Source organism: Excalfactoria chinensis, chromosome 5 (assembly GCF_039878825.1).
Source record: "Excalfactoria chinensis isolate bCotChi1 chromosome 5, bCotChi1.hap2, whole genome shotgun sequence".
Classification (NCBI taxonomy): Eukaryota; Metazoa; Chordata; class Aves; order Galliformes; family Phasianidae; genus Excalfactoria; species Excalfactoria chinensis.
This window is the reverse complement of record NC_092829.1, coordinates 38,640,181-38,668,092: the sequence shown is the minus strand read 5'-3', so window position 1 is coordinate 38,668,092 and position 27,912 is coordinate 38,640,181. Positions and strand designations below refer to the sequence as shown.

At 42.2% G+C, this 27,912-nt stretch overlaps 1 protein-coding gene across 7 annotated transcripts in view; it reads left to right on the top strand.

The window, feature by feature from the left end:
* Positions 1-27,912, top strand: part of TUB (TUB bipartite transcription factor) — a 116,187-nt gene that overhangs the window by 37,422 nt on the left and 50,853 nt on the right. For 3 of the 7 annotated variants that reach the window (XM_072338586.1, XM_072338584.1, XM_072338583.1), the window contains exon 1: positions 23,377-23,905. The exons of the other annotated variants lie outside the window; for them this stretch is intronic. In XM_072338586.1, the coding sequence (XP_072194687.1) occupies positions 23,868-23,905 (38 nt within the window). In that variant the 5' untranslated portion in view covers positions 23,377-23,867. Of the gene's footprint in view, positions 1-23,376; positions 23,906-27,912 lie in introns of those variants that run through there. 7 annotated transcript variants of the gene reach the window in all.

Sequence of the window (27,912 nt, the reverse complement as noted above, 5' to 3'; positions counted from 1 at the left end):
GTCCTTCTCTGCAGAGCTCTTCTCCTGCAGGTCAGCTCCTCATGATGATGCTTTTTTGGAAATGGAATGACAAGGACAGTACACTGTATTTGAAATTTGGGCTCATGGCTGCGGCCTGAATGGGTTCTTCCAACACTGAAGAGACTCTTCCGCCTTTGTGTTTGCATGAGATTTTTATTCTATGTAGAATTGATGTAAAAGCATGGTTACAAATTTATTTATTTCTGAACATGTTAGTCAGTCCATAAAATTGTGTTCCTATGCTTGATTCACATGAAGGGGCTTTTTTTTAGCAGAAACAATTAGGTATTTTTATAATGCTAATCAGGTAGTGGAAACTTGTAACGAGTTTTGCATAGGAAATTAACAGACCAGAAATGAAATTCTTGGCTCTAATATTTCCTCTGGTTTCAGGGATGTATTCCTTTGTGAGCTTCTGAGTAATTTAAAAATACTGAATGGGTTTTAGACCATTGGCTTTCATCATGTGCAACTTTTGAACAAAGAAACAGCTAATGGTGCGACCAAACACTCAGGTATGATAGATAACTTTGTTTGACAAAGTTACCCAACAGCTTCTCACACTGCTATCCTGTGCTCTGTAAGCTGTGGATACAAAAGGGGCTCAGTGTCATTAGATTGAGTTAAATTAATTCCAAATGATGGGGTGATATTTATTTGGGGCATCTCATGGCATACTGTTAATTTACATGCTCTACTGCTTAAATATCTGCTCTTAGAGGAATGCAGACTTTTTAGAGCACTAGGAGAAGATTTTGTATTAGTTCTTGAAACATGTTGAGCATTTTGAATAAAGAGTAATTATAGCTGTTATAGACAATAGAACAATATGAAGCACTTTTACATCAAGTGATATGCAAGCACTTGTCAGTTCACCATTCACAAGAGCCTTTTAGAATGCCACAGTAGTTACTTTCTAAATGCATAAATACTAAGTCACCGGAACACAAATGAAATGATTTTATTCAGAGGAAGGTCTTCTTGCAATTGGATTCTGACAATCCGTGGCAGAAAATCTATGAGCTTCTAGAAAAGCCATAAAGTAATATTCAATGCAAGCTAGTTTTCTTGTTTAAATTGAATTGATACTCAAAAAAAATGCACAATAGTCACCGCCTCCACTTTTGCTGTAATATTGTGTTTCATTTAGCTGTAGTATCCTGTGATTGGACTTGATGATCTTTGAGGTCTTTTCCAACCTGGTAATTCTATGACTCTATGATTCTATTCTACACAGTATTTAACAATACCCACTTTAAAATGCAAGTGAAGGAAAAAAGAAAATATTTATGTTAATGCCTAAATTACAGCCTTTAGCATAACATGTAGGAAAAGCTGTACTTTGCTCCAGTGATGTTGTGGTTCTCTACTTGTGGGAGCTTGCTGTCTCACTAGGATCTCTGCACCTTACTGAGTTCATTGTTGCACAGACATGACAGGACAAGGAGTAATGGTTTTAAGCTCAAAGAGGGAAGGTTTAGATTGGATGTCAGGGGGAAGTTCTTTACTGAGAAAGTGGTAAGGAACTGGAATGGGCTGCCCAGAGTGGGGGTCCTTGGAGGTGTTCAAGGCCAGTTTGGATGGGGCCCTGGGCAGCCTTGTCTAGTACCAGATCTGGAGGTTGGTGGCCCTGCCTGAGGCAGAGGGGATTGGACTTGATGATCCATAAGATCTCTTCCAACCCAAGCCATTCTACAATTCTGTTATTCTATGACTAAGCTATATTGCTTCTAATGCACTTATTTCCAAAAATTTCATACCTGGCATGGCAGAACTTCAATTTAGAGAGTTAGATACTAAAGGCACTAATCATCCAGTCACTGCTGAAAATGCACACTATGGAAGGGTAAATTTTAATCCCTGTAATTTCTGTGTAAAACTTGAAAATTTTATTGATTTCAGTAGGCTTCCTGGTGAGATTTATTCTTGTGTAGCGGGGCAGAATTTGGGTTATGTTCTCATTTCCAAGATGAGTGCTGCTGTGGATGTCTGCACTGTTCCATGCTGCCTGCCAGAAAGGCACAACACAGCTCAGATAAGAGCGTTATGAAAGCAGAAGTGCTCCTTGACATTTGAGCTTTGGAGTTTTTACTGCCTTGTGTTTTTACTGCCTCCCTCCTCTCAGCTTCTGCAGGCCGACTATGAACAGTCGTGCATTATAAAAATAGACTAGTTGCTAAGACATCAACAAGTCCCTTCAGTTAGAAATAACATGAGGATGTTTTTCACTGGAGTGGGTAAATGGCATGATGAAGCTGTGGAGTATCAGCTGGGTTTCCAACTCTGTCCTTCGTGAAATGGTACACAAGGAAAGCTGCTGTGTTCCTTTCTCTGTGAAATACTCTCAAGATCTTTGGCTCTTGGAGGATAGTTGTCAAGCCCAACTACCCTCAGATGTAACCTTGCCAAAACCACGTTGTTCTTAAATTGCTCTGTGACACTGGCCATAGCCTTCACCCCAGTGAAAACAAGAATATGTAATCCAGACCTCCAGACAACTCTGAGTGGTGTGTCAAGGCACAGCTGTCAGCAAAGGCTGTATATCCAGAAGAAATACGCACTGAAAATAGCTTGCCAATCAGTTTCCTTCAGTAGCTGGCACCAGTTCTGTAGGTAGCACAAAGTTGTTTTTATCTCAAGTGATTGTGCAAATGTACTGGTAGATACTTGCGTGTCAGTGTTGGAGTACTATCTGAGGGTCAGTGCAGCCAGAGGGTCACTGGGGGTAGTTCAGGTAGGACTGTCTGCAGGCATTAACGTTATTTCTTCAATCACGTAGATGCCATTCATTTTGACTGCAGAAATAAGAAGGTTCTTTGTGCAAATGTGTAGGAAAACTGAAGATTGTCTTTACTCTAAGGGGCCTATTACGTGGTGCTCAGGCTGTTATCTTAAGAGTCTGAAGCAAAGCACTGTGCTTAAAAATACTCATCATGATGGTGGGGCTGATGGAAGAGAGTATGAGAGCACACTGATGAAAACAAATGGAAAAATATCTGTGCCAGTAAGAAAATAATATATTGAGGAAAAAAGCCAGGTCACCTTATAGCAAGGTTTGAAAGGCTCTTTTTGTGAGGTTTGTCTGACAGTGCTGAAAAGAACAAATACTTGTAAGGAATACTGAAAACTGAAACAGGAAGACTATATGTACAACACAACAGTTTCTTACACTGAAACTTAAAGACTCAATTTTATCTTGGGTGAGGGCTATTTTTTTGGTTTTATTGAATAGTATCTTTCAAGATGGCAAAATTTGAGGGTGTTGCACAAAGCAGAAGATGTGGGAGGATGTGGAGAGTAATCAGCTGTAACCAAAATCCATACTTTCAGACTGCAACTTCTATTAAAAGAGACAACTAAATGGAGGCTACAGTACAGTAAATGTTTTTGGCCCTAAAAAGCATGTGAGAAAACTCCTGCCTGTGCCCAGTCACACGGATATGGTCTATGGCTGCATTAAGGGACCAGAATGTATCCTCCCACCTACTATTTACTCAGTGGTTGGTTTGCGAGGTAGCATAAGCCTGATCACAGGAACTGCTATGAAAAAATACATTGCATTTGGTGTGTTGCTTTCTTGCTCTTAGGGAACAGAATAAAATAAAAGATTTAAAAAGAGCGTGCCTTAGCATTTAGCCCACAGGCAATCCCTCGAGGTTTTGTTTCAGCAGAGACTTTCAGCAGCTACATCAGTCAGAGCAGGAGTGAGCCTAGAATAGAATATGAGTAAATGGGGAGTGTCTGAAATATTGATGATTTAGTTGGGAAAACAGTATCAGTGCTGAAATCCCTGACATTTGCATCTCTCACTTTTTTCCTTTCCTTCCTCACTCTCTCCCTCTCTTTCCCACTCCTTCCAAGCTTTTTTTTGTCCTTTCGTCTCCAGTTTATGATATTAACTTATTTACAAAGAGCTAAAACTTCTACCAAATGTATTAATGCTTGTCCTGTATTACTACTTTAAACAAAACATTACAATTAATGATCTTTGTACCATTACTATGCATAGTCATTCTTTCTTCTCTAGTGTGTGGAAAGCTGTGCCACCTCTACATACATGTCTAGTGGTGTTCTTAGCTTCCATGTTGTATCTTTGCCACCAAACAGCTCTTCTGTTTGTTCCGAAGCTTGAATATTGTAATCTGTCCAGAATATAGCATGTGAGTTGGTAACAAACCCTAGCAGTGTGGCACAGCATTGTGGGAGGTCTGAGGTTCTATGCTGCTGCTGCAGCTTGAGAAGGAGAGACAAATTCAGCCTCCAGAGCTTTTATGGACACTTCTCTCTGTTTGTAATGTGTGTGGTATTTCTCCTCTCGCATATTTACAGCTTGTCTTAATGTGTTATATAAAGGTGGGGTTGCATAAGTGCTAGGCACCACACTACTAGTGGTAGAGACCAACCTGGTCCTGAACAAACAAAATAAGGATGAAAAACTCACTCAAGGTCAGTGTCAGCTGATGGCTGAGCCAGGAGAAGAATCCAGGTGTTCTGATGCATGATTTGGTGCCTTTATACTGGGCCATGGTATCACTGTTGTGTGCAGGTAGTGGAGTAGAACAAACTAAATGGAAAAAAGAACATGTCATCTGCAAGCCAGCTCCTTTTCAGCATTAAATGTATATTGAAATCCTGTAACAACACAGTGAGACAGTTGCCCCTGAGGTATATGTTTGTGTTATGGCTGGTACTTTGAATATAAGTAGAGAAGGCTATGCAGAATCATCTTGAAGCACATACTAATTTTCCAGTAAGTCAAGAGCCCTTTTTTTAATATATATTTTTTTCTTTTAAACATTTTACAATACATTGTGTATGTATAGATTTGTTTTCATACTTTCCCAAAGATGTAAGACTTATCAAAGTACTGTCACTGTTCAGCTCTTACCACAATTCTGTAGTGGTATGTGGTATGCAGTATGTGAACATAAACATGTACATACTAAAGATGTGGTGCTCCAGTGGGGAGAAATGCCTACTTCTGTGTCTTACATTCATTCCAATCAAATAATGGGCTGGGGAGAGAAAGCTATTGAAATTTGAACACTGGAGACAGGACATTTGGGTGGAGTATTTATGCACAAGCGAGCTCAAAGATTAAGGTTTCTATGTGAAAGAAATGATAAGGTATTTTTCACATCGGTAAGATCCGGAGGAAGCAGCCAAGTATTTTTCATGACCCTGAACAGAAACTCCATGATGAACTGGTAACAGAGGAGCCCTTGGCACCCACTTACCTTCATGGCATCATTTCTAATTTCCCTTAATGACTTTGGATGATATTCCAAACAAGAACACAGTCTTTATTCTGCATCTTTAAAAAAAATAAAATGAAACAGAATTTAATACAGCAATGGAGATGTTTAGTCAGTGTTTTCTAGGGCTAACCACCACTCATCAATTCGATATAACATCTCTGCTGCTTTGAGCTGAGATTTGTTTAGGATTTAAGCAAGCTAGACAAAGACGTCTGAAAACAATAGTGTGGCAACTGAAGTCATCTGAGGATATCTCTCTCTGGTCATGTGTTTGCTAGGTATGTGAGGCCACATTGTAGTTGTCCGTCAGTTCTGAGGTTTCAAATCTGTGTCCTGAAAAAGTTTATTACTCACCTGTATCTGCAGCAGGAGCCCTTGTGACCACAAGATTTTATTATTTTAATGCCCTTCTAACACAACTGCCAGCAGTGCTTCTCCAGGGCTTCTCATTTGTTTGAAATGCAGCTGTCTGCTTCCTCGCTGAAGTCAGCAACTGTTTCTGTTTTGCTATTACGCTGACAGATTGCCCTGAGGTTGTCCCTTTGTTTTTTGCAGACCTTATTGGATATGCTACGTGTCTTTGTTTTTCTCTGAGCCTTGTACTTTGAGATTTGTATCCCAGCAATCTCAGAACAGTAAAGATGCTAAAGCTGTATGCTAGCTTGGAAAAAAGATGTATTTGTCTTCTGTGCCTTCTTGGAAATTATTTTCCCTTCAACAGCTGCCTTGGTGTATTCTCTCTACTCTCTTCCTTTTAGACTCTTTCCCCTCTTTTGACAATGAGGCTTGCTGCGTAATGTCCTTCTGAAAAAAAAAATATATATATATATACATATACATATATATATATATATATAAAGTTATATATATATAACAAGAGTGTGAGGTACCCAGTACTGATGGTTTAGATTTAAAAGATAAGTCCATGGGAAAAACCTCTCTCTTGTGTTTCCAAGAGGATGACTCCAAACCTTGTAATACTTGCAGTCTTTAGCCTGGGCACTTGATGAATTCTGGAAGTGTTTTATAGATACAAAGTAGCAAGGTAGCTTTAAAATGTGTAACTCTTCAGAAGAAACAAATTCAAGTATTTCCACATATTTTGATTGGCAACCTGAGGTTTGATTTAAAGAGGAATTTGAAGTTTCTTAGGACAAGAAGGACTTCACTGATTCAGTAAATTCTACTCTTGAATGTTCAGTACATGAACAGATGATAGACACAACCATCATAGTTTTCACAGTGTGAAGTTAATAGAATCATAGAATACCAGAGATGCTGACCACCTTTAGTGCTCCCTATGTTTCCTGCCTTCAGCAACATTCCTGCATGCTTTTACTGAAGCCCAGGAGTGCCTCAGGCTCCTTAGTACCTAGGCTGTGTTAGCATGAAAAGCAGATGGATGCTGCAAAGCATTTGAATAGACTTGAATTCCCAGTTTGAAACAGGAATGCTGAATGCCAAATTCGGCAGCATCTGGGAATTCCGAGGGAAAGCCCTGAAGTTAACAGTCCCTGGGGTGGTATTATTGCATGAGTTTGACTAAAACTCAGCATTCAAACAGCTACTAAATGCCCAGTTCCTGCAGAGCAGGAGCCCGACCAATTCCTAATTAAAATTCTGTCTTTAAGCCGAGAGGGGGGTGGGCCAGAACAATTTTCTTACTTCCTTTTTACACTTTCTTGGCGCCCATGCTAATTTCCCTTTTCACTAACTTCCACGGTAGTCTGTTCAGAGGCAGAGCAGGTTGGTGGCAGTCTGTGCAGCCCAGACACCTATTTAGTTTGTAAATGTTTCCAAGCAAGCAGAATTTTCTAGCTTTGTGCTTCTACTGCAGGAGTCGCTGTGCTCATTGACTCTTTAGGAAGAGGAGGAACAAAGTGCTTGACACCCAGCCAAAGGATGCTTTCTTTGGTGGTGAAACCACAGCCACGGAGAAAAGCAGAGCAGATCAAGAGACTGACCAAACCAGCTCTACTTTGAATGTTACCTCTTTCTTAGAGTATGAATAACTTCCTGAGAGGTGACATGTTTACAACAGCAGCTCTCCATCTTTTCTCCACAAGCACAGATTTACTGAAAATAGAATCCTCAGAAAGCAAAAATGAGAGACAGTGATTGCAACTGCAAAGAACCACCTCACACCATACATGAAAAGTATCAAACTGAAATGTATCCTCAGCTGCTGGTACCAGCTGTAACATTCATTATAGTAATTGCTACCATTAGGGTGCTATTAATATTTCTCTTACAAAATTGTAAGAGAAACCAAATCAAAATGCAAATTCTATTCCATCTGCAACCATTTTGTTTCTTTGTGGGTCAAGCCATATAAGCAACAATTGATGAGATGTGGACACTGCTGCTGGAAATGGATCTTAGGAGAAGCTTTGTTTCTCCATGTTACTAATTGTATTGGAAACTGCTGATCACAGCCTGAACCTCTGATTAACTACCTGATGAAAGCAACGAGTCAGCTGCGGGAGCACAGGTAAAGGTAATTCAGCTGTGCTACCGGAAGCAGTGGAGCTTGGCTCCACCCCTCCCAGATCTCATTTAAGGGCTGACTACCACTAAGGCAGGATTTTTTTCTCCAGAGATCATTCTTCGCTTTGTGGAGTTTACTGCAAGCTTTCAACACAGGTGAGCAGTTTCCATTTATCATAGATTATCTTTCTATTGCAATAATCTTTTGTACAAAGCATCTGTTTGCCTATTGACTGTATAATTGTATAACTGTACACTAATCAAATCACCATCTCATGCCAGAGGGGCGAGGTAGCATGTAAATTTGGAAGGGCATATATATAATTGCTAAAAGATCTGCCTGCCTATTATACCAGGTCTCTAATCCCTTGCAACATGTAGCAGGAATCTTTCAGGATACATTCTGCATCTGGTATAGCTCTGTACCACTGTTACTGGAACCAACAGTGCATGCTGGTGCAGTGAGCAGCCGTTTACCTAACAGAGCATTGATGACAGCATCTGAACTGCTGACTCAGCCTCTGGATTGGAAGCAGCATGTTAAATCATCTTCTGATGTTAGCATTGGCGTGAATCAGAGGTAATGTCATTTGCATGGTGCTTCTGTATCAGCTCTTCATCACCAGCGTTTTCCTGGAAGAGCTTTTTTGAGGGCCAGGATTTGGCTGTATGTTTATACTTTTTCCTTCCTTCTTCTATGTTTTTCCTCCTTTTTTTTGTAGAAGTTCTCATCTATTAAAGTGCTGTTGAGTCAGCATTCTTCAGCTCCAGTGCCAACACAGTTCACAAGTAGCTGGAAAAAATGTTTTAATTTTAATTTTCTTTTTCACATGAACTATTAGAATGGAGAATGTTGCTGATCTAAATGACATCTATTCATTTAAATAATGAATAGTGCAGCTGAGAAGGGGCAAGTTAATTTATCTTCTTCATCTCAGAAGAAAATGCAAAGTATGGGGAAAAGTTGCTATATTGATGATCTGTGGCCTGATCCACTTTCAACAACTGCTATGGAAAAAATAATTAATCAGAAGTATATTGTGGAGAAAGTTAATTATTTAGCAATCAATAAATGACTAAAGACAGTACTAGTGCTAATGCTGCATACCTTCAGCTGTAACATATATTATTTCATGGTAACTTATGCTCTTACCACTGCATGCTAAATACTTCTAATACTTCTACTGAAAACAATTGGATTTCTCATATGCCACAAAAACATCTCCAAAAAGGGCAACCAATTCTTCCTGATAGCCTGTTGGGCTAATTGCAGAGTGAAAGTCTTGAGAAGGCTCAGGCTGAACAGAGAGATGGGCTAAGCTTCTGCCCCAGAAGGCTGTAGGGGTGCTGGTAAAATGTTCTGTCATTTCCCCCCCCTCATACAAATGCATGGGAAGTCTTGCATTACAAGTCTGCCTCAAAGGTCAGTCTTTTCACCCACTCTCAAGTCATATTTTTTGGCTTCATGGAGAGCAGCGAGAGAAGAAGCAAAACATGCTGTATCTGAGGGGAGGTACTCCAGTTCTACTTCAAGGTAGTATGAATATATTTTTTTCCACCTTAAGATGTTGCAGCTTACTTAACAGTGGCCTCTTGCAAAAGCAAGTGCTCTGTTTCTTCCTGCACTGATAGGCATCCATCCTTTCTTTGGCAGTACAGCAGGTAGAGCTGCTGTCTCCTTGAATCATGTGAAAGCATCGTTCTTGCGCTCCCTGAATATCTTTATCGCTGCCTGGAGGGGGAAAGGTAGGAAACCTGGTTCTGGGAGTTACTTCCATGGTTATTCTGGATTTCCCCTTCATCCTCATCTAGTGTCAGCTTGTTCATCCTCTTGGCTCAGGGAGAGCAAACTTGTTTGCCCATCAGATTACCTACCTCTCACACAAATTTCATGCCTCTCCAGAAATGGAGGAAGGTTATATTCTCAAAGTGAACTCAAGCCCAGGACAAGCAAAGACCCAAAGGCAAAATTTGTCCCAGCCAAAATCCCATCACTTCAAGCGAAAGGCAAACATAAAATCTGATTGATCTAGAATGAAAAAGTAGTCTATACCAGAAGGATCATACATAGCACTGATGGACGCAGCAAAGTTTAATGGGAACCCTGGTTAAGTTTTAAGTGCTTGTCATTAACACTGCATTTGTTTTATGATGATTCATGTAGCTTTATGGAAATAGTGGACCAAGCCTTTAGCTGTTATAAATCTTCGCCACTTGCTCCTGAATGAAGTTCTGCTTGTCCCTATGGAAATTCTGAGGTCGATTTGTAGTTCTTATTGTTACAGGCAATATTTTCCTTTCTTCCACACATTTGGTAGTATGTATTTCAACCATCATAGACCGCATTAATAAATCCTGCAGAATGCAGAGCTTTCTTTGCAGATTAATAAATGAAGCTGATCTCAAAGAAAAGCAGGTATGTGACCTGTCATTGGTAATGCAATTAGAAGTACTGAGGAGGTCTTGTTAGCTCTTACCACTGCACTTTCCAAGTGAAAACATAATCTGATGTTTATGCTGCAACATAAACAGCACTGACAGCAAGTTCAACTCTATTAATTCCCGAGTTGCATCCCTTGCATGTGAGAATACCCTTACATTTGTCTTTTTGAGTTCTGTTCCGCGCTAATACAGCATTTTGTGATCTGAGAGCCACTGAAGCAATCTATTCATTTCCAAAATGCTATTTAGTGGGACCTGCATTTCACTTCTCTCATTATCTTTGCATCCAGCCTCTTCCCACTGTTCATTAATCTGAGCTAGGAGTGTGGATCTTGATTTTTCTCAGGAGGGAATAGAAACACAGCTGGAGAGTCACAGCTTGGTCTCCCTACGGCCTGGAGCAAACTGCTGTGCTGAGGAGATTGAGGATAAAAAGGAGCAATGGGCTGCTGGCTAAGGAAAGTGAAATGTGGGATGCCATTTTAACTGGAAGCAAAGGGGACAAAGTCAGTAAAGGCATAAAGGAGAGACCTGAACTCGTAACAGTGTGAACCCCCAGCCATTCTTTCAGGTAGATCATGCAACTCTTAAATCCAAAGCCTTTGTGCTTGCAGCCTTAGAAAAAAAAAATATCAGTGCTTTGGGAATGGAATTTGACTTAAATTCTAAGCATAATTTTTTCCCTCATTTTGATTTTTATGAACAGATGGGCTACAGCTAGCAGTTGCCCTTGAGGAGTCTCTAAAAATGTAGTTCTGTGAACTGTTTCCCTGAAGACTGATACAGCTGCTAATTCTTCAGCTATCTATGAATCATCCCAATTACAATATGTCTTTATAAAATAATTACAGGTTTCACCCAGGAACTGAGCCTGACTCTGTATTTCTCATTGAATACTTATGTAGGGTTGGTTAGCAAAAGAGACAGCTTTACCTAACCAAGTTTTCAATTATTTTGCTTTGAACTTTTATTCACCTATTTGATGTTTTGCTACCAGGCAGCAGCTATACTCCCTTGGAAGTGAAATTGAAAAGATTTTGGCTGCTATATCTATCTTTTTACAGTAGGAATATGTCTGCCAGAATAAATCACACACAGAACAGAATTAGAAGAATTATTTGTTCAGATGAAGCTATTCAGACTGAAAGCCATGAATTAATGATGATCTGGCAATGGAATATTTCTGCTTCTGCTAAAGTCAGGCCACTCCTTTTCTGTGCATGTATGGTATGGAAATACTTTCTAGAAACCAAAAGAAAAAAGTTCTAAATACAAGTTAAGGATGGACTGTTTAAAAGTATATGACATTACCTCTGTGTTAACCTCTCTGTTACAGTGTTATGGAGGCTGGGTGGTATCCACATGGAATTGTCATCCAATGATACAATTTATAAGAATTCTGTAAGTCCTTTCCTTTCTGTATGTCCAGATACATTTTTGCCAATGCCTTTTCCAGTGACAGGTATACTGCAACAGGGAGGGCGGTAAATAAAAGCACAGAGGCCAGTCATCCAGACAAGACAGTTCCTCTCACATTAAGGCTGGCAGGTCTTTTTCTTCAGTACACTTAGGCACGCCTTTAGGATACATTCTGTCAACACAAGGTTTTGATCCCTCTGCACTTCCCATTTTGTCCAATGTTCAGGACAACTGGTATCCATGGCAGAGGTCAGACTGTAGTATCAATGGTTTTTCCTGAAGAAATGTTAGGAACTGGGAGAGCCATAGAACTTCCACATGTAGATACAGGAGAAGAAGGTTGTCCTTTTCAGACCAGTTAGCAGATATTGGCAGTAAAATAAGACTTTCAATTTCATAGAAGTTAAATCTTCATCTTTGTTTTCTCAGTCATTTTGATGCACGTAACCTGTAGTATGTATGCAGTGCAATGGAAGATTACATGCATTGATCTTTCATCTAGAGGAATTTTCAATGTGTTACTGAAATGAATTATGGGAGGAGTCTACACCTTATCTTCAATCCAGTGCTGGTAAACTATTGTAACAGTTGTTAGCCTGGCTTTTCTTTAGGGATACCATTAAAACCACTGCAGTTACTTGGGTTTAATCAAGTAAGTTTCATTCCCCTAACTCAGAGTGCACAATCTGTTGTAACTTGATTAAATGATTCTCATTTTGGGCAGAAAAATTTGGATTAGGCTTCCTGTGTTCTATTTTCTTGGAATTCTTTGCTGAAGATGCTTCGTGTTATTGTGAGATGAATTCCCTGTGCCCCTGAGGGCTGGCTGGTTAAGGCACAAATGTCCCAGTGATAGGCAACAGTGTGTTTAATACTTCAAGCCTCATTAGGCACTTTGGTGACTGGACCTTCTTAAAAACCCTATAGACTTTAAAGTGATTTGCTTGTAAGCTCAGCTTAGTTAAACTGATGTCAAGCTTTTTTTCTGTGTTAGCTATTTGGTTTTTTGGTTTATAATGCAGAGCTTTTTATCTAGATAACAGCACTGCTGGAGCAAACAAATGCATCGTGGCTCCATGCTGCACCATAATTTGACTGCCTTCTGTGCTTACACTGTAAAAATCACATAAGGAAAAAGAGACCCAAGGGTGAAGTGACTGGATCAAAATTGACTAATCAGGCCCTGAACTGAGAATTTTATTCTGTTGATACTCATTCTCATGTACAGTTTTCTTGGTTTGCTGCCTCTTTTGATGGTCTGCTTTGTTGCCTGGAGTCTTCTTGTTCTTCAGGGGCTACAGGTGTTAACAGCACTACCTTTGTTTGTGATTATTTTCTTTTATTTAAAGTGGTGATGAATTGCTTCAGGGATGCAGCTGATGTCAGGATAGCAGATGTAACTTCTAGTATCTCTGGAAATAACTTTGTGTTGCTGTAAATCTAACAGTTTTCAAGATAAATATATTTAATCAGTTCTTCTCTTGAGATTGGGACAGACGTACATCTTCTTTTGTATTTGCTTAGAATTCATTTCATGTCAGTGGGGAATGAAAATGATTTATATATAATGGCATAAGTCATTGAGTTGTAGATGCAAAAACAGCCCAGAGTCTCCATTTTGTGTTTGGTCAATACATACTCATGTCAAGGCAAGACTATTCATACTCCCTAGTACTTTTCTACTGCAGTCCAGAACTAGACTTATCTCCAGATGGAGGAAATGAGGAACTTCTGTTTTACTGCCACTCTAAGGTCTCCACTGAACAGCAGTTTGTTAAGAAGTGTGCTGGTACAAAACCTATTTTTTTCAGTATTCTTTTCTGAATTACAGTTGAATCACAGGTGTGGCTTTAAAGGAAGTAATGTTAACTGATTCTTCCAAGTATTCCAATTAATCTACAATTTTCTTTAACCATGTGGAGTTAGATTTAATTACAAATAATCAAATATTATATTAAGGACAGTTAGCCCTTATTGATACTAAGATAAAATGATAGAGATAGGCTGGTATAATTGTGTTTTCCTCTTCTCAGAATACCCAACTTGATCATATTAGGCTAACTATTAAATAAACATGTATGAATGATCTGATCATTTTCAATGGATTTCTGAAAATATCTATTCATTGCCAGTTATTTCCTTCCAGAACAAAATTTGCTGCTGAGCTGCATAATATCTATAATATCTCATCTCCTATAATATCTCAGTTAAATAATACATCTAGATCTCTTGGTGAGTTTATGCACAAAGTGAGTAGTAAAAGGGGGTTGTGGAATCGCTCTTTACCTAGTATCTGATAGCTAGGGCATATGGTGGAGAGATGCAGAACATCTGAGAATGGAGCTCTGTGGTGCTGGGTTTTTAAAGTACTGTTTAGGACCATAGCATCTTTTTCTAGAGACTGATTTGTTTTTACAAGGCTATTTGTGGACGACACTGCTATTCAAAAAGTCCACTGCATGCATTTCCTTTCAAGTGTTGTTCATTTACTGTATGGCTGGTGTGTTTTGTGGGACAAAATTCATTGTCACCAAGTGGCAAGAAGTTGGCAAACAGAAGGAAAGTAGCAATAACCACCTGCTGCCACTTCAGGTACTGCATAACTTTGCACATTTCTTGCATGACTCATGTCTAATTGACTGACTTACTACAACACCCTATTGCAATATGTGATATTTTTGAGTCTTTTCACTGTTGTAGGACTGTGGGTTTTTTTTTTTGTTTTGCTTTTTTTTGTTTTGTTTTGTTTTTTTGTTTTTTTTTTTCCTTCAGTGTAGCTTTACTGGCTGTATTTTGTTCATCAACTCCAACCTTGTTTTCTAGACCCATAGACCCAACTTTCCCATGCTTTGGGTTGGCTGCTTTTTTCAGTATGTATATTTTTCCCTTCCATCTGTTCTTTCCTTTTCCACCCCAATTTACCTGCTACCCTCAGTGAACATTTCTCCATGTTTTCTAGACTGGCTGTGTTTTTCTGATTCTCTTTGATTTCATTTTTTTTTTTTTCTGTGACTCTTGGTTTCACTTTGAGGTTTCTATATGAAGGCCAGGTCTTATTGTTAGCTGAATCTGCTTGAGAATTTAATTGGAAAACATGCTGAGAAGCACAAGAGGGGGTTTCTCTATGTCTTTGAGTCAGTGTGTTTCACCACATCTCTTTGCTGCTACTGTACAATACTACATTAGTTGTTAACAGGCAGTTACTTTATCATCTTCTTGATGTACAGCAAGATGTTGTGGACAAGGATCAGTAAATAGCAAATATTAGAATGAGGAAAATGCTCAGCAGTTCCTGAGGAAGAGGCGGTGCTTTTTGCAAAGTGGATTCTTATGGACACTGGAATGCTTAGGAGAGGGAGAAGAGTCACAGCAGGTATAGTGCAAAAAGCCTGTGCCAGATCGCTAGCATGTACAGTAGCTTCATTGTGGAAGAAAAGGAGATGGAGTTGTGAAAGGAAGAGAGGTAAGAAGCCACAGCCGCATCATTAATGAAAGAGCAGGCACAAAGGGTGGTACCAGCAGCAAGGAGGTAACAGACTCTAACATCCCAAGTTGTTTCATGCCCTTTACCTTTATCCTTTCCTCAGATTTCTCACTAAATCCAGGCCTCTGACTAGCTAATGCATCATATTTGTTGTTTGTTTGTTTCACCAATGCAGATTTTCTGCCTTGTTTTGTATTTTGTATAGCATGTACCACGTGTGCACATCTGCTGAAGGGACACTCTGTTGAATGCAGAATCTTTTTTTGACTTAGTCACAAATAATACATTTTGGGTAAAGCAGAAAGCATCTTTGCTCTCAGTCAACTGGCTTTGCAAATTGCCACTCCTATGGGGGTGGCTGAAGGATGTAGTTACAATCTTAGTGCCAATGTTAGGATCTAGAGCTGAATAACTGTGTTTGGCATGTAAAAGACCCAGGCACTGGAACCCAGTTGACTGAACTTGGAGTAGTAGAGAGGAAAGTGTGTTATCCATGCAAGGAAGGTGGAGTAGAAGACCTCAGAACTATCATTAATAAGGAGGTATAAAGCAACCCCCACATTCAGAGATTAGAGGGAAGGACATTCATATATAACACAACACACCCACAGTAATTTAGGATAAAACAGATATTTGAAAATGGTCTGAGAAGCCAAATACTGGTTTCTGCAAAGCAAAATGAAAACAATAAGATTTTACCCAGTCAACTCCCATTATGAAAATCTGCATGGGCTCAGATAATTTTGCATCCATTTAACTTCTATAAGATGTTTACTACAGAGATTTAAACTCACTTTCACTATTTCTTTGTTTTCAGCTCTCACCCCAGAGTGACTTGAGAAATGTTGCTGTACCTTTTGTCACGCAAGAAAACTCTCTTTTGAAGAACATTATTTATTTGTTTTTTCTTTTAAAGTGGGAATTTCTTATTAATGCATCCTTTGTATTTTCTTTACAGTGGTCTTTGAAGGTATATGTTTCATGTTGTAATTAATTGCTGCTTAAATACTTATGATTTTATGTCCAGAAGGGAAATTTTAGAAGCTTATCTTTATGTCTGGCTGCCAGGAAAGTTATTTTGAGAGTAACTGTTGCTTCAAATCGTTTTACAGAGAAATAACAAACAAAATAGCTTTGATTTGTCAAGGCGAGTCTGCACAAATCACTGATTAAGTTAATGAAGACAATGTGTTCATGGTCTGCCAGATGTGGCTGATACAGGTCTCACAGAACTGTTAATAACTCAGCATTGGGCTCTTCTCTGTTGCATAAAAAGTATTGGGCTGAGGAGTGTAGTCTGGGTGTATCTGTCTTGATACAGTTGCCCCCTGCCTCTGAGAGGGTGGTACCCTGCCTACTCATGCTGTACCTTTGGGGTTTCCCTTTCAGGAGGGCTGGCAAACACATAGTCAAGTAGGTCTGCCTGGAACTCCTAGGAGGCCTCTGCAGATTGGTGCCAAAGGTGGATGTGAAGTGCTGGAGGGAGTACTTGATTGCATGAGGAACACATGGAGACTTCCAGGTGTGGGCAGGGAGTGCTCCCTGTGTACTCAAGCTTGGAGCTACCTCCTTGCCAAAGAGAAACTGCCCCAGAATCCCTCAGAGGAAGCTGCTCAGGCAGCTTCTGTTGGACTCTGTTACAACTACAGCACTGATAACCTGGTAAATAGTGAACTAAAACCTTTATAAGAATGTTAAAACACAACATCAACAAAATTATATTTAAGCTGGACCAAGTTATTGAACATCATGGTTCAATAAATGCTTCTGTTGAAATATTTGGCCACATCTTCCATGCACTATTGAGGTAAAGTGAGTAAATGGTGTGGTAAAATCAATAACATTTCTAACTCTTGCAAACAAATTTTCATCCAGCTCTGTATGTTATGTTCAGTGTACATGTATACTTGAAATTATGATCTAATGCACCTCACCTGATAATAATTCAGAGGAACACTGAGTAAGCAATGCACCCTCAGCCTATCCTTGTGTTAGTAAATATGAAGGATTCAGCACTTGGCACACAATACACAGAATATGCTTTGTATGCACTGCAAATGGATGTTTCAGTAAAGATGGATGGATCAGTTCCTAGCTTACCTAGAGACTTTCTATACAGCTGTAGACAAACCACATTTTTGCTCTTGCCTCAAGTTATCTCTCATTTGAATGCAACAATTTATTGTATTATGAAGATGATATAAAGTCGTCATATTATAAATAGTACCATATTTGCTGAAGTGTGACTGTGGTAGGTTAAGCTAATAAGTAGTATTAATTCCAAATGGCAATCAAATATTTCCATTGCAAGCTCAAATGTGCTTAAACCACTACAGCAGAAAGAGAGCTGCTAAGCAATTATTGAAGTACTTATTCCTGCTCCTTATGGAAAGTTTCACAGGCTGTATCTTTTTAAAGAAAGCAAATGAAAAGAATAACTTGATACTATTTAGTCTTAGGTATCATCTGAGGACTTCAAGGACTCTAGCACTTCTTCTATTTTCTAATTACAAGAATGCTCAAATATTCTAAAGTTAGTCTTGTATTTTCCTAGCTGCTTTCTTTCCAGAGAGACTAATTTGAATCTTTTTTCCTTGTACAGTGAACTTCATTTTAATCGCAACACTGTGATACTGTATAACAGAGTGTTAATTCTCTTAGACTGTGGGTCATTTTTTTTTCTCTAAATAAACTTCTTCCAGTAGTCATGCGTAAAGAAAACTAGAGAGTACAAAATCTAGAGTATAGAATGAGATTTCATCATGATGTTTGGAACAAACCCCTCTGGAAAAGCATTTCTGGTTCTACTAGGAGCATTTCAGTTTTCTGGGTTGTTGTCAGGTGAAGCCAGTGGCTTTCAAAGGCATGTAAATTATGTCTGAAAGACTATTTGGAGGAAAGAAAAGACTAATGTGAATAGATACCTTAGGTTCTCCCATTTCAGCAGGCTAAAACATAGAATCAGAATGGTTTGGGTAGGAAGGGATTGTCAAGATCACGTAGTTCCAATCCCCCTGCTACAGGCCTGTTACTGTTAGCCAAGAGCTTACAAGGCTTTCAGCACTATTAGAGGATAATTCATCCTATGCAATTATTTGTTTGTATAAATGTGTAGGAGTAATGCTAGAGAGCAGTACAAATGGGAGGCTGAAGAGAATGTAGAGAAGAATCTGATTCTAGTGGTCCCACTGGCTTTGCATGAGTGTTCAATGCGGCAGCAATTCCAAACATGACAGAAGCTCAGATTAGGATAATACTAGTTTCTTGCTCAAGCGTCAGTGACTTTATGCATACCAGTCAAGTGTTAGTCCATCTCTGTGCAAGAGGTGGACTTTTTTCCAGTAGCACTGGAGTTACAGCAGAGAAGCAGAGAGTTAGATATATGCAGTGCAAGGTTTTGAGAGGGTTTCTAACCGTTGTTACAGGATCTGGGATCAAACCAATGTAAAAAGTTACAGAGCAGGTGTTAGAAGCAGGCCACCAGCAGCACACACCAGGACAGTGGTGTACATGGTTTGATTTCTAGAGGTGGGGAACAGCTCAACAAATTTCACTCCTCAGAAGTTACTACTTCCAATACTTGTTTTCTTCATAGAAGTATGTTAGAGGTAGGTGTTAGTTTGATACTAATTGCAGAAAGAAAAGGAATAGGATCTTAGTGGAGCTAGGCAAGTTCAAACTGAAGCAACTAAACTTATTGTTTGGGTGGCTGGGGAACCCTATTCTGATATTGCAGAATACAGAATTGTATGGGTTGGAAGGGACCTCCAGAGATCATCACCTGACAAAGCAGGTTCACTCCAACAGGTCACACATGTAGGTGTCCAGGTGGGTCTTGAATATCTCCAAATAAGGAGACTCCACAACCCTCCTGGGCAGCCTGTTCCAGTGTTCCATCACTCACCGTAAAGAAGTTCTTGTGCATGTTTGTGGGGTGCTTCCTATGCTCCAGTTTCTGGCCATTTCCCCTTGTCCTGTCTCCACGCTCTGCTGAAAAGAGTCTGGCCTTGTGGCTTTGCCCCCACACCTTGGGTATTTATAGACCTGGATCAGGTCCCCTCTCAGTCTTCTTTTCTCAAGGCATAACAGGCACAGTTCACTTAGCTTTTCTTCATAGGGGAGATGCTCCGGGCCCCTCACTATCTTTGTAGCTTTCTGTTGGACTCTTTCCAAGAGATCCCTGTCTTTTTTGTACTGGGGAGCCCAGAACTGGACACAGTATTCCAGATGAGGCCTTACCAGGGCAGAGTAGAGGGGGAGGATCACCTCCCTTGATCTGCTGGCCACGCTCTTTTAATGCACCCCAGAATGCCATTGGTCTTTCTGGCCACAAGGGCACACTGCTAGTTCATGGACAACCTGTTGTCCACCAGGACACCCAGGTCCCTCTCTGCAGAACTCCTCTCCAGCAGGTCATCCCCCAATCTGTACTGGTGCATGCAATTATTCCTCCCTAGGTGCAAGACTCTACACTTGCTTTTGTTAAACCTCATCTGGTTTCTTACTGCCCAGCTCTCCAGCCTGTCCGGATCTCGCTGAATGGCAGCACAGCCTTCAGGCGTATCAGCCAATGATCCCAACTTCGTATCATCAGCAAACTTGCTGAGGGTGGCAGTTTCATTTCAATGTGTTACTGATTGGTATTTATGCTTCACAGCCTCACTATAAAGAAACAGAAATGTACTTACTGGAATGAAAATAGATGAAATACAGTAAGGCAAAGTGAGCTTTCATGGAGAAAAAGAGAGGATCAACCATGCAAAGATTTTGGTAAATCTTTCATAATAACAATTCATCTCCTTTGCAGAGTTTCATCTCCAAATTGTTCATTTTAATGCAAATTTTTTTCTTGCAGTATTTGAAATCGGGATATGAAAATAAAGCATTTTACACATATCAGGGAAACAAGAAGATTTAAATTGGGCTTCTTTCTGTTCACATCACAAGGAATGTGAACTTGGCCTTATCCAAAGCCCAGAACTATGAGCAGAATTATCTTTATCATGTCTTTGGTATAGCTGAAGTGTTTTTATGGCTAAAGTTACCACTGGATGCTTTGATTTTTATCCACTTTATGTGAGAATTTGCTTCTTTTTGATTTGTGAAAGTTTAAATTCTCTTTATCTTACCTCTGGAATTTATTCTGAATTTGTTTCAACTCATTTCAACTTTCACTGCTTGGGAAAAAATCTGCTGAGCTTACTGAATTTCACCCCATTATTATAATACCTCATATTTTGCATCTGGTCCTGGTTAGGTGCAGTTTGATTTTAACATAAGCAAACAAACAAAATACCCTGGATATACTCACAACTGATCTGAGCTCTGTGTTGAAAAGTTCATGAACTTTGTTAGGAGTTCTAAGTTTGTAATGAATGCAGCTAAGTTCTATTTGGCACGGTTTTACTTCAAATATTGTGGCTTGATTTTAGATACATTGGAATGGAAAAATCTACATGCGGCCACTTCTGTAGTTATGCCAGCATAAGCACAAAGCTATTCCTTGTCACTTGGGGCTTCAACTCAGAAACATCCAAGCTGATAAAGGAAAACCAATAATTATGCCAAATCTGTCCTGTTTGTGATATCATATGCTTTAAAATTCTGAGTAGAAGTGTTTTCTGTGCGATGCTATGGAGCTGATCCAGACAGACTGTAGGGTATCCTTTTAATAAGACCTAATAATTAATAAGCAAAGTTCAAATGGGTCTCACGGATGTCTTACGAATGAGTTAGGGTCTATGAGCCTGGGTATGTGTTATACTGCAGCATAGAACCAGGATGGGCTCACAAATAAAAATCACGCTGCTCATTGCTGCACTTTTCTTTGTTCTAAAATCAGCCTACCTTGAGGCAGGCTAAAAGAACAAACAAAACTGGAACATAATTCAGTACTTATTCTGAGCCTGCCATGAGGTGTGCCACATTCAGGCTCCATCTACAGCGCACAAGTTCTGAACAGTGCTGCTCTTGCTACTGCAGAAGCAACTCCACATGCTGAAAGAAGAGAATATAGACAAATAAGGATCTCCCCACAAAAGATACTCTGTACTTTATTTCAGGTTAGTGCGTGCATTCACCTTTCCTTTTCTTCCTTTTTTTCCCACACAGCTTAGATGATAATAACTAAACTACTCCTTCACAGCAAAGTGAGAACTTTTTATGTTATCAATGTGTGCTTTTAGGAAGGAGCTTGCATTGGTTTCTTATTTTAGACCTTGCTTAGGCTCTGTCTGCTCCCTTTCAAAGGAGTCCTCTTGCTTTGATGTCCTGCTCTCTACCCAGATTGCCAGAAGGCTTTTGGTTGCAAATGCAGGTGTTCCCAACTGTTGGATGCAGGCATATTATTCATCATCTAAATCAGAAAAGGTATTAGTAGGACGCTTAATTTACACAGGAGACAAAATAAGAATAATTGGCGAGGAAGCACAGCATACATAAAGATGGTGAGATGCAGCGGAGGGCCAAAGTTTATATCTATATTGCTGATTTCCATGTTTCGTATCTTCAGAATTCAACCTTTAAAGCACTGTTTTTCTAAGAGATTACATTGCCCATCATGTTGGTGTAGGAAACTAAGTATGGCTTTTAAGAAGTACAGTTTTCTTTACAGATAGCATCTGGAAATCATTATTGCATAAAAAGGTTATTTTTTGCACGCTGGTATTTCTTCCTAATTTTTGTTCTAGCATGAGGGAAACAGTTCCCTGCAAAGACCAACTCTTTGCTGAGCTCCTGGAAGTTAAAGATATGTGAGTGATCAGGTCTGCTTCCCAAGGACAATTCTGAGGCTTGTGAGGCAGCAAAATGAATGCCTCAGCCATTCTCCCATTGTTTAGCTCTTGCACTGTCACCCAGTTAGCTCTGTGCACCATCTATACAAAGCAGAGGTATATCCAATGTAGCCTGGTGAGTTGGGACCTTGCTCAGAGGTAGAAATGCACAGTTCTTCTGCCAGCTGCAGAGGTCTTTCTGCTCAGCTCACCCACTGCATCCATGGGGGCAGAGTACTGCTGGTAAGCAAGAGCCAGAGCTGCTAGATAGGCAGTAAAAAAGCAGGTGACCTGAAATGGTAAAGTGAGGGAGAATCACTGTGGGGGAGGATTAAGAGGGCTGAGAACATGACACTACGAAAGGGGACAAGAAAGCCAAGAAAGCCATCTGGTTCTGTCCACAGTTTTCCTGACATCTCTTCTCTGTAGCAGCTCTCACTGGAGGGAAGCTATTTCCTGCACACCTCCATCTTCTAGGACACCCTGATGGGCCTCCAGTTTTGAACATCTAGAAACCCCATTCATTTTGTATTTGCTAATACAAACATGGGTTCAGGCTATTTCAATTACAGTAAGCACTTCTGTGATTCATACAGCTCAAAGTTTTGGAGGGAGCTTTTTGATATGTGTGCACTAGCTCATCTGTCAGATTTTGCACTTAGGGCTTTTTGAAAGTAGATAATCTAATCGTCAGTCTTGAGAGCTTTGGAGACTCTGAAAACAGAAAACTGTTCTTTTCTGGGAGAGTTTCTCCTTTCCTCTTTTCTTACTTTTCTACATGAGCCCCAGTCAATGGGCACACTTGAAAAGCACACAGCGTGGTACTGAGAGATGGGCACTTCAGTTGGTAGCACTTTGGGCTGTTGTTTTACACTGGTGGACTGTCTGATGGAAGCTGAGATCTGTCAAGGCCCGGGGTTCAGCACCGGTCAAGAAGTAGTGAATCATCTTATCCACATCCATGTGTGAGAATCCTTTCTTAATGGCAGATCTCACTTAGACCTCTGGGAAACGTCTGATTCCTGTCTCTGACTTTAAGACAAAAAAGCTTTCCAAATGCTCAGGAGAGTGAATGACGAAGTACTGCTCCTGGTGCCTGTCAAGCATTTTATTATCCTCTGCTGCCTCTTGGTTTTTTTGGCCATGGTCTCACTGAGGTTCTCCTCTCTTTGCCTTTCCGAAACACGACAGGTGCCGTACCGAACTTGGGCGCTGTTTCTGTAAGGGCACAGCTAGCAGCAGAGCGAGGAGAGCAGCCGCGAGGAGCCCGGCCCGTGCACCTGGTTCCATCCTCAGCAGCCGCGCTCAGCTCGCGACTGCCAGCCCTCGGACCGCGGCTCCTCAGCCATCTTGGACCGAGTCTCTGGGCTGGCAGGGGCTGCCGGCAGGGCTCGGCCGAGAGGCACCGATCCCAGGCCGGGCTCCACGCGCCCCGTTAACGACCGCGTGCCTCACGCCGCCGCCCCGCACATGCCCAGTGTTGGGGCGGGCGCCGGCCGTGAGTCAGTGGCGGCGCGGCTGACGGGGCAGGGGCGGGCCAGGAGCGGAGGGCGGACCGGCTGCCGGCGGCCCGCCTCGCCCTGGCGATGCTTCAGCGCGGCGGCAGCGGGGAGGCGGGCGGATAGCGGCGGCGGGGACGCGTGCGGCCGCCCTGCCTTTCCTTGCCCGCCGCCAGCCCTTCCTCCACCCCTTCCCTCGCCCCCCCCCCCCGCCGCTCCGGCGCCCGTCTCAGCCGGCGCTCCGGGCGGGGAGGAAGGGCCGGGAGCCGCCTCCCGCTGCCCCCGGCCGCCCCCTCCCCATGCAGCCCGGCCCGCCGCGGGGAGCCCTCCCCGGGGGGATGTTTCCGCGGCCGCCGCCGGGATAAGCGGCGCCCGTCCGCCCCCGCCTCGGACGGAGGATGCTGCCCGCGCCGCGGCGGGCTCCGACTCGGGCAGCGGCGGCCGCCAACCCGTCCTCGGCTCCAGGCAGCGTCGCCGGCGAGAGATGACTTCAAGGCACCAGGCGGACTGGATCCCCTACAGGTAGGGGCAGCCTCCGCGGCCGGGAGGGTCCCGCGGGACAGCCGCTCCGGGCAGCCACGCGAGGGAGGGGGAGCTCGGTCCCGCCTCCGAACTCGGGGCCGGTCCCGCGCCGCCAAGTTCGGGGCCGCTCCCGGGGGAGAAGAGAGCCGCCCGTCGCGGGTGGGCAGTGCTCCGTTGCTGGCGGCGCCGCTCTCGCTCCGAGGCCGCAGGGCATCTCCGCTGCCGGGAGCCGAGCAGCCGGCGGGGCCGGGCGAGGCGCGGCCGTCCGTCCCTCGGAGCGGCCGTGGCGATCGGCGGGATCGCCATGGCAGCGCCCGGCGGGCGGCCGCCATTGGCTCCGTCGTTGCCATAAGCTACCGGAGCAACCGTGGCCGCTGCCCGGGAGCCCCGTGCGTCAGCGGGAGCCGGCCCGGGCGGGAGGAGCGCTCTCTCCGTCCGCATCGCCCCGGCGCTGCGCCCGGCGGGCGGTCGTTGCCGGAGTAGGGGATAGCTCGGTCCTGGGCCGGGAGAGGGGCCGGGGGTGCCGAGCTCGGGGAGGGAATTTGTGCGGTAAAAACCCTGTGTGCTGTTCGGGCTGACCACGTTGCGGCTTCCTTGTTAGAGTTGGAGTCTTCTTCTCAAACTACTGCAAAAAGAATCACGTGCGCCTTAAAACGGTGTCCTGCGTAACGCAGCACGGCGTGCTTGCTTCATTCATTTCTTTGTAAAACAGAATTTTCACGTTGCCCGTGTGGGTGCGGGAACAGACAGCGGCTTAGTTGGTTGTTTTAGAGAATCCTAAGTTCAAACATTCTTGCACTGTGCGTTCGTGCTAAAGGCGGCTGTTTCTGTGGGTCCACTTGCCACTTAAATGGCAATATTTCTAGTGAAGGTGTGCGACTGCTGATGCGGTGTAACGCATGTAAATCACCCCCTGAGATGGAGAGGAAAAAGAGAAAGATGGGTGCCAAAGTGGAGGTTTGTTGGTTTAATCTGTGCTTGTGATCCTTCTAATCAACAGGGGAATGGGAAAGAAAGAAAACTGATTGCAGCAAACCCAAGAATATTGCCGTTTGCTCCCACAGCTTTTTTAGAGCCTGTGTTTGGAAAAGATGTAAGAAATTGGCAATAAGCTTCAAAAATGACTAGGTGGTGATTTCTGATGTAATTTGAAGCTGAAGTAATGAAGGCAAAAATACCACAAGAACAGCTGCTCGCAGCTCTTCCCATAACTGTTCCTCTGTTCTCCTACCGTACTTGAGGTTCTGCAGAGGAAGGGGCCAAAGGATCGCTCAGGGGTTTTGTAGCAGTGGCTTTGAAGAAGGAAATAAAGCGTCTTGTTTTCTTTACTCACTGTGCAGCTAAAGAAGCCGGCAGAGTAGATGCAGTAGATATTCAGAGAGACCCTGATGTGACGATGCTCACATCTTTTCTAATGTAATGCTCTTCACAAATGTTGACTGTACACTTATGGTTAGCAACGGTTAAAAGCCTCCCAAATCACAGGGCAAAGAAACCGCTCTCCTTCTCTGGAATGGCCTGCTTTAGACTTGTGCCATGATTTGCGCTCTCCCAAAGGAGTTGACTCATTTTTTGGTTTACAGGGAACAAACTCCAGAGTTCAAAGTAGGTCTTTGCAAATGTTGTGGAATCTGTGCGTTTAAAGTATCTTCCAGGATCCCCGAAATGCATTCATCTGGGAAAGGGGAATCTGAATGCGTATATGGAGAAAATTTTAGTTGTAAATTAGGCCAGAATACCATTTTGTGGGAGTGAAATGTGCGGTGCGAGAGAGCAGCTGGGTGTGCACCCCTTGGAATGCTTCATTCATGCAATCCACCTGCATGTCCAGTACTCACAGAGCAGACTGCATTTCCATCCTGAAGATGCTGAGAACATTTTAGGTGAATTAACAAAAAATGTTAACCAATTCCTTCTGTGTCAGTGCCAGCTTTTTCAAGCTAGGGTGGATGAAAGGTTCATTTTGTTTGTGGAACAGAGGTTGTGGTGTGGATACTTTGCCCTGCATGTCTTCTCTTCTGTATTCTGTTTTTGAAACACTAATAGTGATAGGTTGAGGAGATTTGAGTTTACAGCGTGATAGTAGTAATGTACATGATTTCCCTCGTGACCTTTTTTTATTATGCTCATTTTCTTTGTTGCTTTTATGAATTCACTTTGAAGTTTCGCGCTTGTGCCTAGAAATTGAAGATATAAACAGTCCCTACTTATTTATTTGCCAGGTGAAGGATTACAGTTGGATGAGAATTGTGTTGGAGCAGAGCTGTGCTGTAAATTCATGAATCATGGCAATTAGAGCAGCTAAGAAGGTTTCTGAAAGCGTGATGTATAAACAAGTTCTGGAACAGGGATGTGCTTGAAGATGATGGGCTCCCCACGCTCGTTGCTATGTGTTTATTTGCTATAATACCTATCTTATAGCATCAGTGTTCTGAGGGCAGCAGCACAGGTGAGGTGCTCACCCCCTCTGCAAGGTGCAGTTTGTGATTGCGGGTGCATCGCAATGCAGGCAAGCTCGCTCTCAGCTGCCTCCCATGGGGAATGGCATTGATAATTTATGAGAGCTGCTTTTTCTAAAGAAAAGGGTGCAGAGAGCGTGTGTCTGCTCTGCTCTGAATTAGGTCGTCTTGTCTCAAGTTTTTGAGCTGTATAAAAGTAGCCTAGTGCTGTGCTGTTGAGACATTTAAGTCAGAGCCTTGGGGGTCTGTGCTCTTGTATAGGGTATAACCATTATACTGCACAGAGCCTCCAGCTGAGATCAAAGCCCTGTTTAGGCCCAGTGTCAAGACAAGGAGCTGTACAAGCATGTCATCAGCGGCAATTGCTACCTGGATTCTTGATAGCTGAAATCAAACAGACAGAAAAGAGAGGAGAGGAAAATAAAGTATCACTTCGGTTTTGCTGCTGAGGGAAATAAAAAGACCAGAGGAAGTTGTAGGGAATTGGCTGAAGTGGAAATGGGACAAGGCACAAGGGAGATCAGTGACTGAGCTGGGAGAGAAGCAGTCATCCTATCAGCGTGTCAAAGGTGGATTTCAGTTGGAGAGTGAGGCTGAGGGAGCTTTTCCATCTCTCATAGGGTGTGCTTTGCTCCGTGTGACAGACAGTTACTCCCCAGCTGTCCTATAGTATTTTGACCTCTGGCTACTTTTACAGTATGAATACCCAGACTGAGAGTAAAACTCATTTCATAACAGGCCAATGGGCCTCTGGTAGTGACAATCTTTTACAGATTTCTGGCAGTGGCAATCATTTACAAGCCATCTGCGCCAGATTTGGATCACGGACAGAAAATGGCTATGAAATGTTATATCTCCTCTTGCAGCTCCCTGTATCAGCTGATTTAGACTCTTATGCCTGAGGCTTTTTGGACTTCCCTTAAAGCTGCTCGCATTTAGACATGTAAGCAGCAGCTTTTCTGGAAGATGGCACTTTCTATTAGTAACTAAAAATTGCTGTTCCAGCAAGCTGGATTCTTTTCACACTTCCTCCTCATTGCTCATCCCCTCATACTGATGGCTTATTTTCCAATTCATTTTCTTCTTTCTCTTGTTTCTCTCTATGAACACACCTTTTTCTGCCATTTTTTCCCTGCATCTTGTTATGCTTACTTTCTTTTTGTTTCCTTCTTTTCTTTTCTGGTTTCAGCTTATTTGTGATGATAGAATTCTGTCTTTCCAGCTATATGGTACCTGCAGATCTTCTCTCTAAATGTCTTCTTTGAATTTGTTGCTGTGTGGTATACGATAGTCAGCAGTTGGGATTAGGAAATGGTCTGTCTCACACAAATGGGTGGCCGTGGGGAGCTGAAGAATTGTTTTCTCACCTTTTGCAGCCTCTTCTGTGACACAGATAATTCCAGCAAGTCTAGAGGGCTCTCAGCTGAGAATATGGCACCTCTCCAGGCTCTGTTATCTTTTGTATCGTGGTAATACTGTGCAGATGTACAGCAAGAGTCTTCAGTCTGAAGAATTTTCAGTGTAGAAGACAGGTGCAAGGAAAGGACA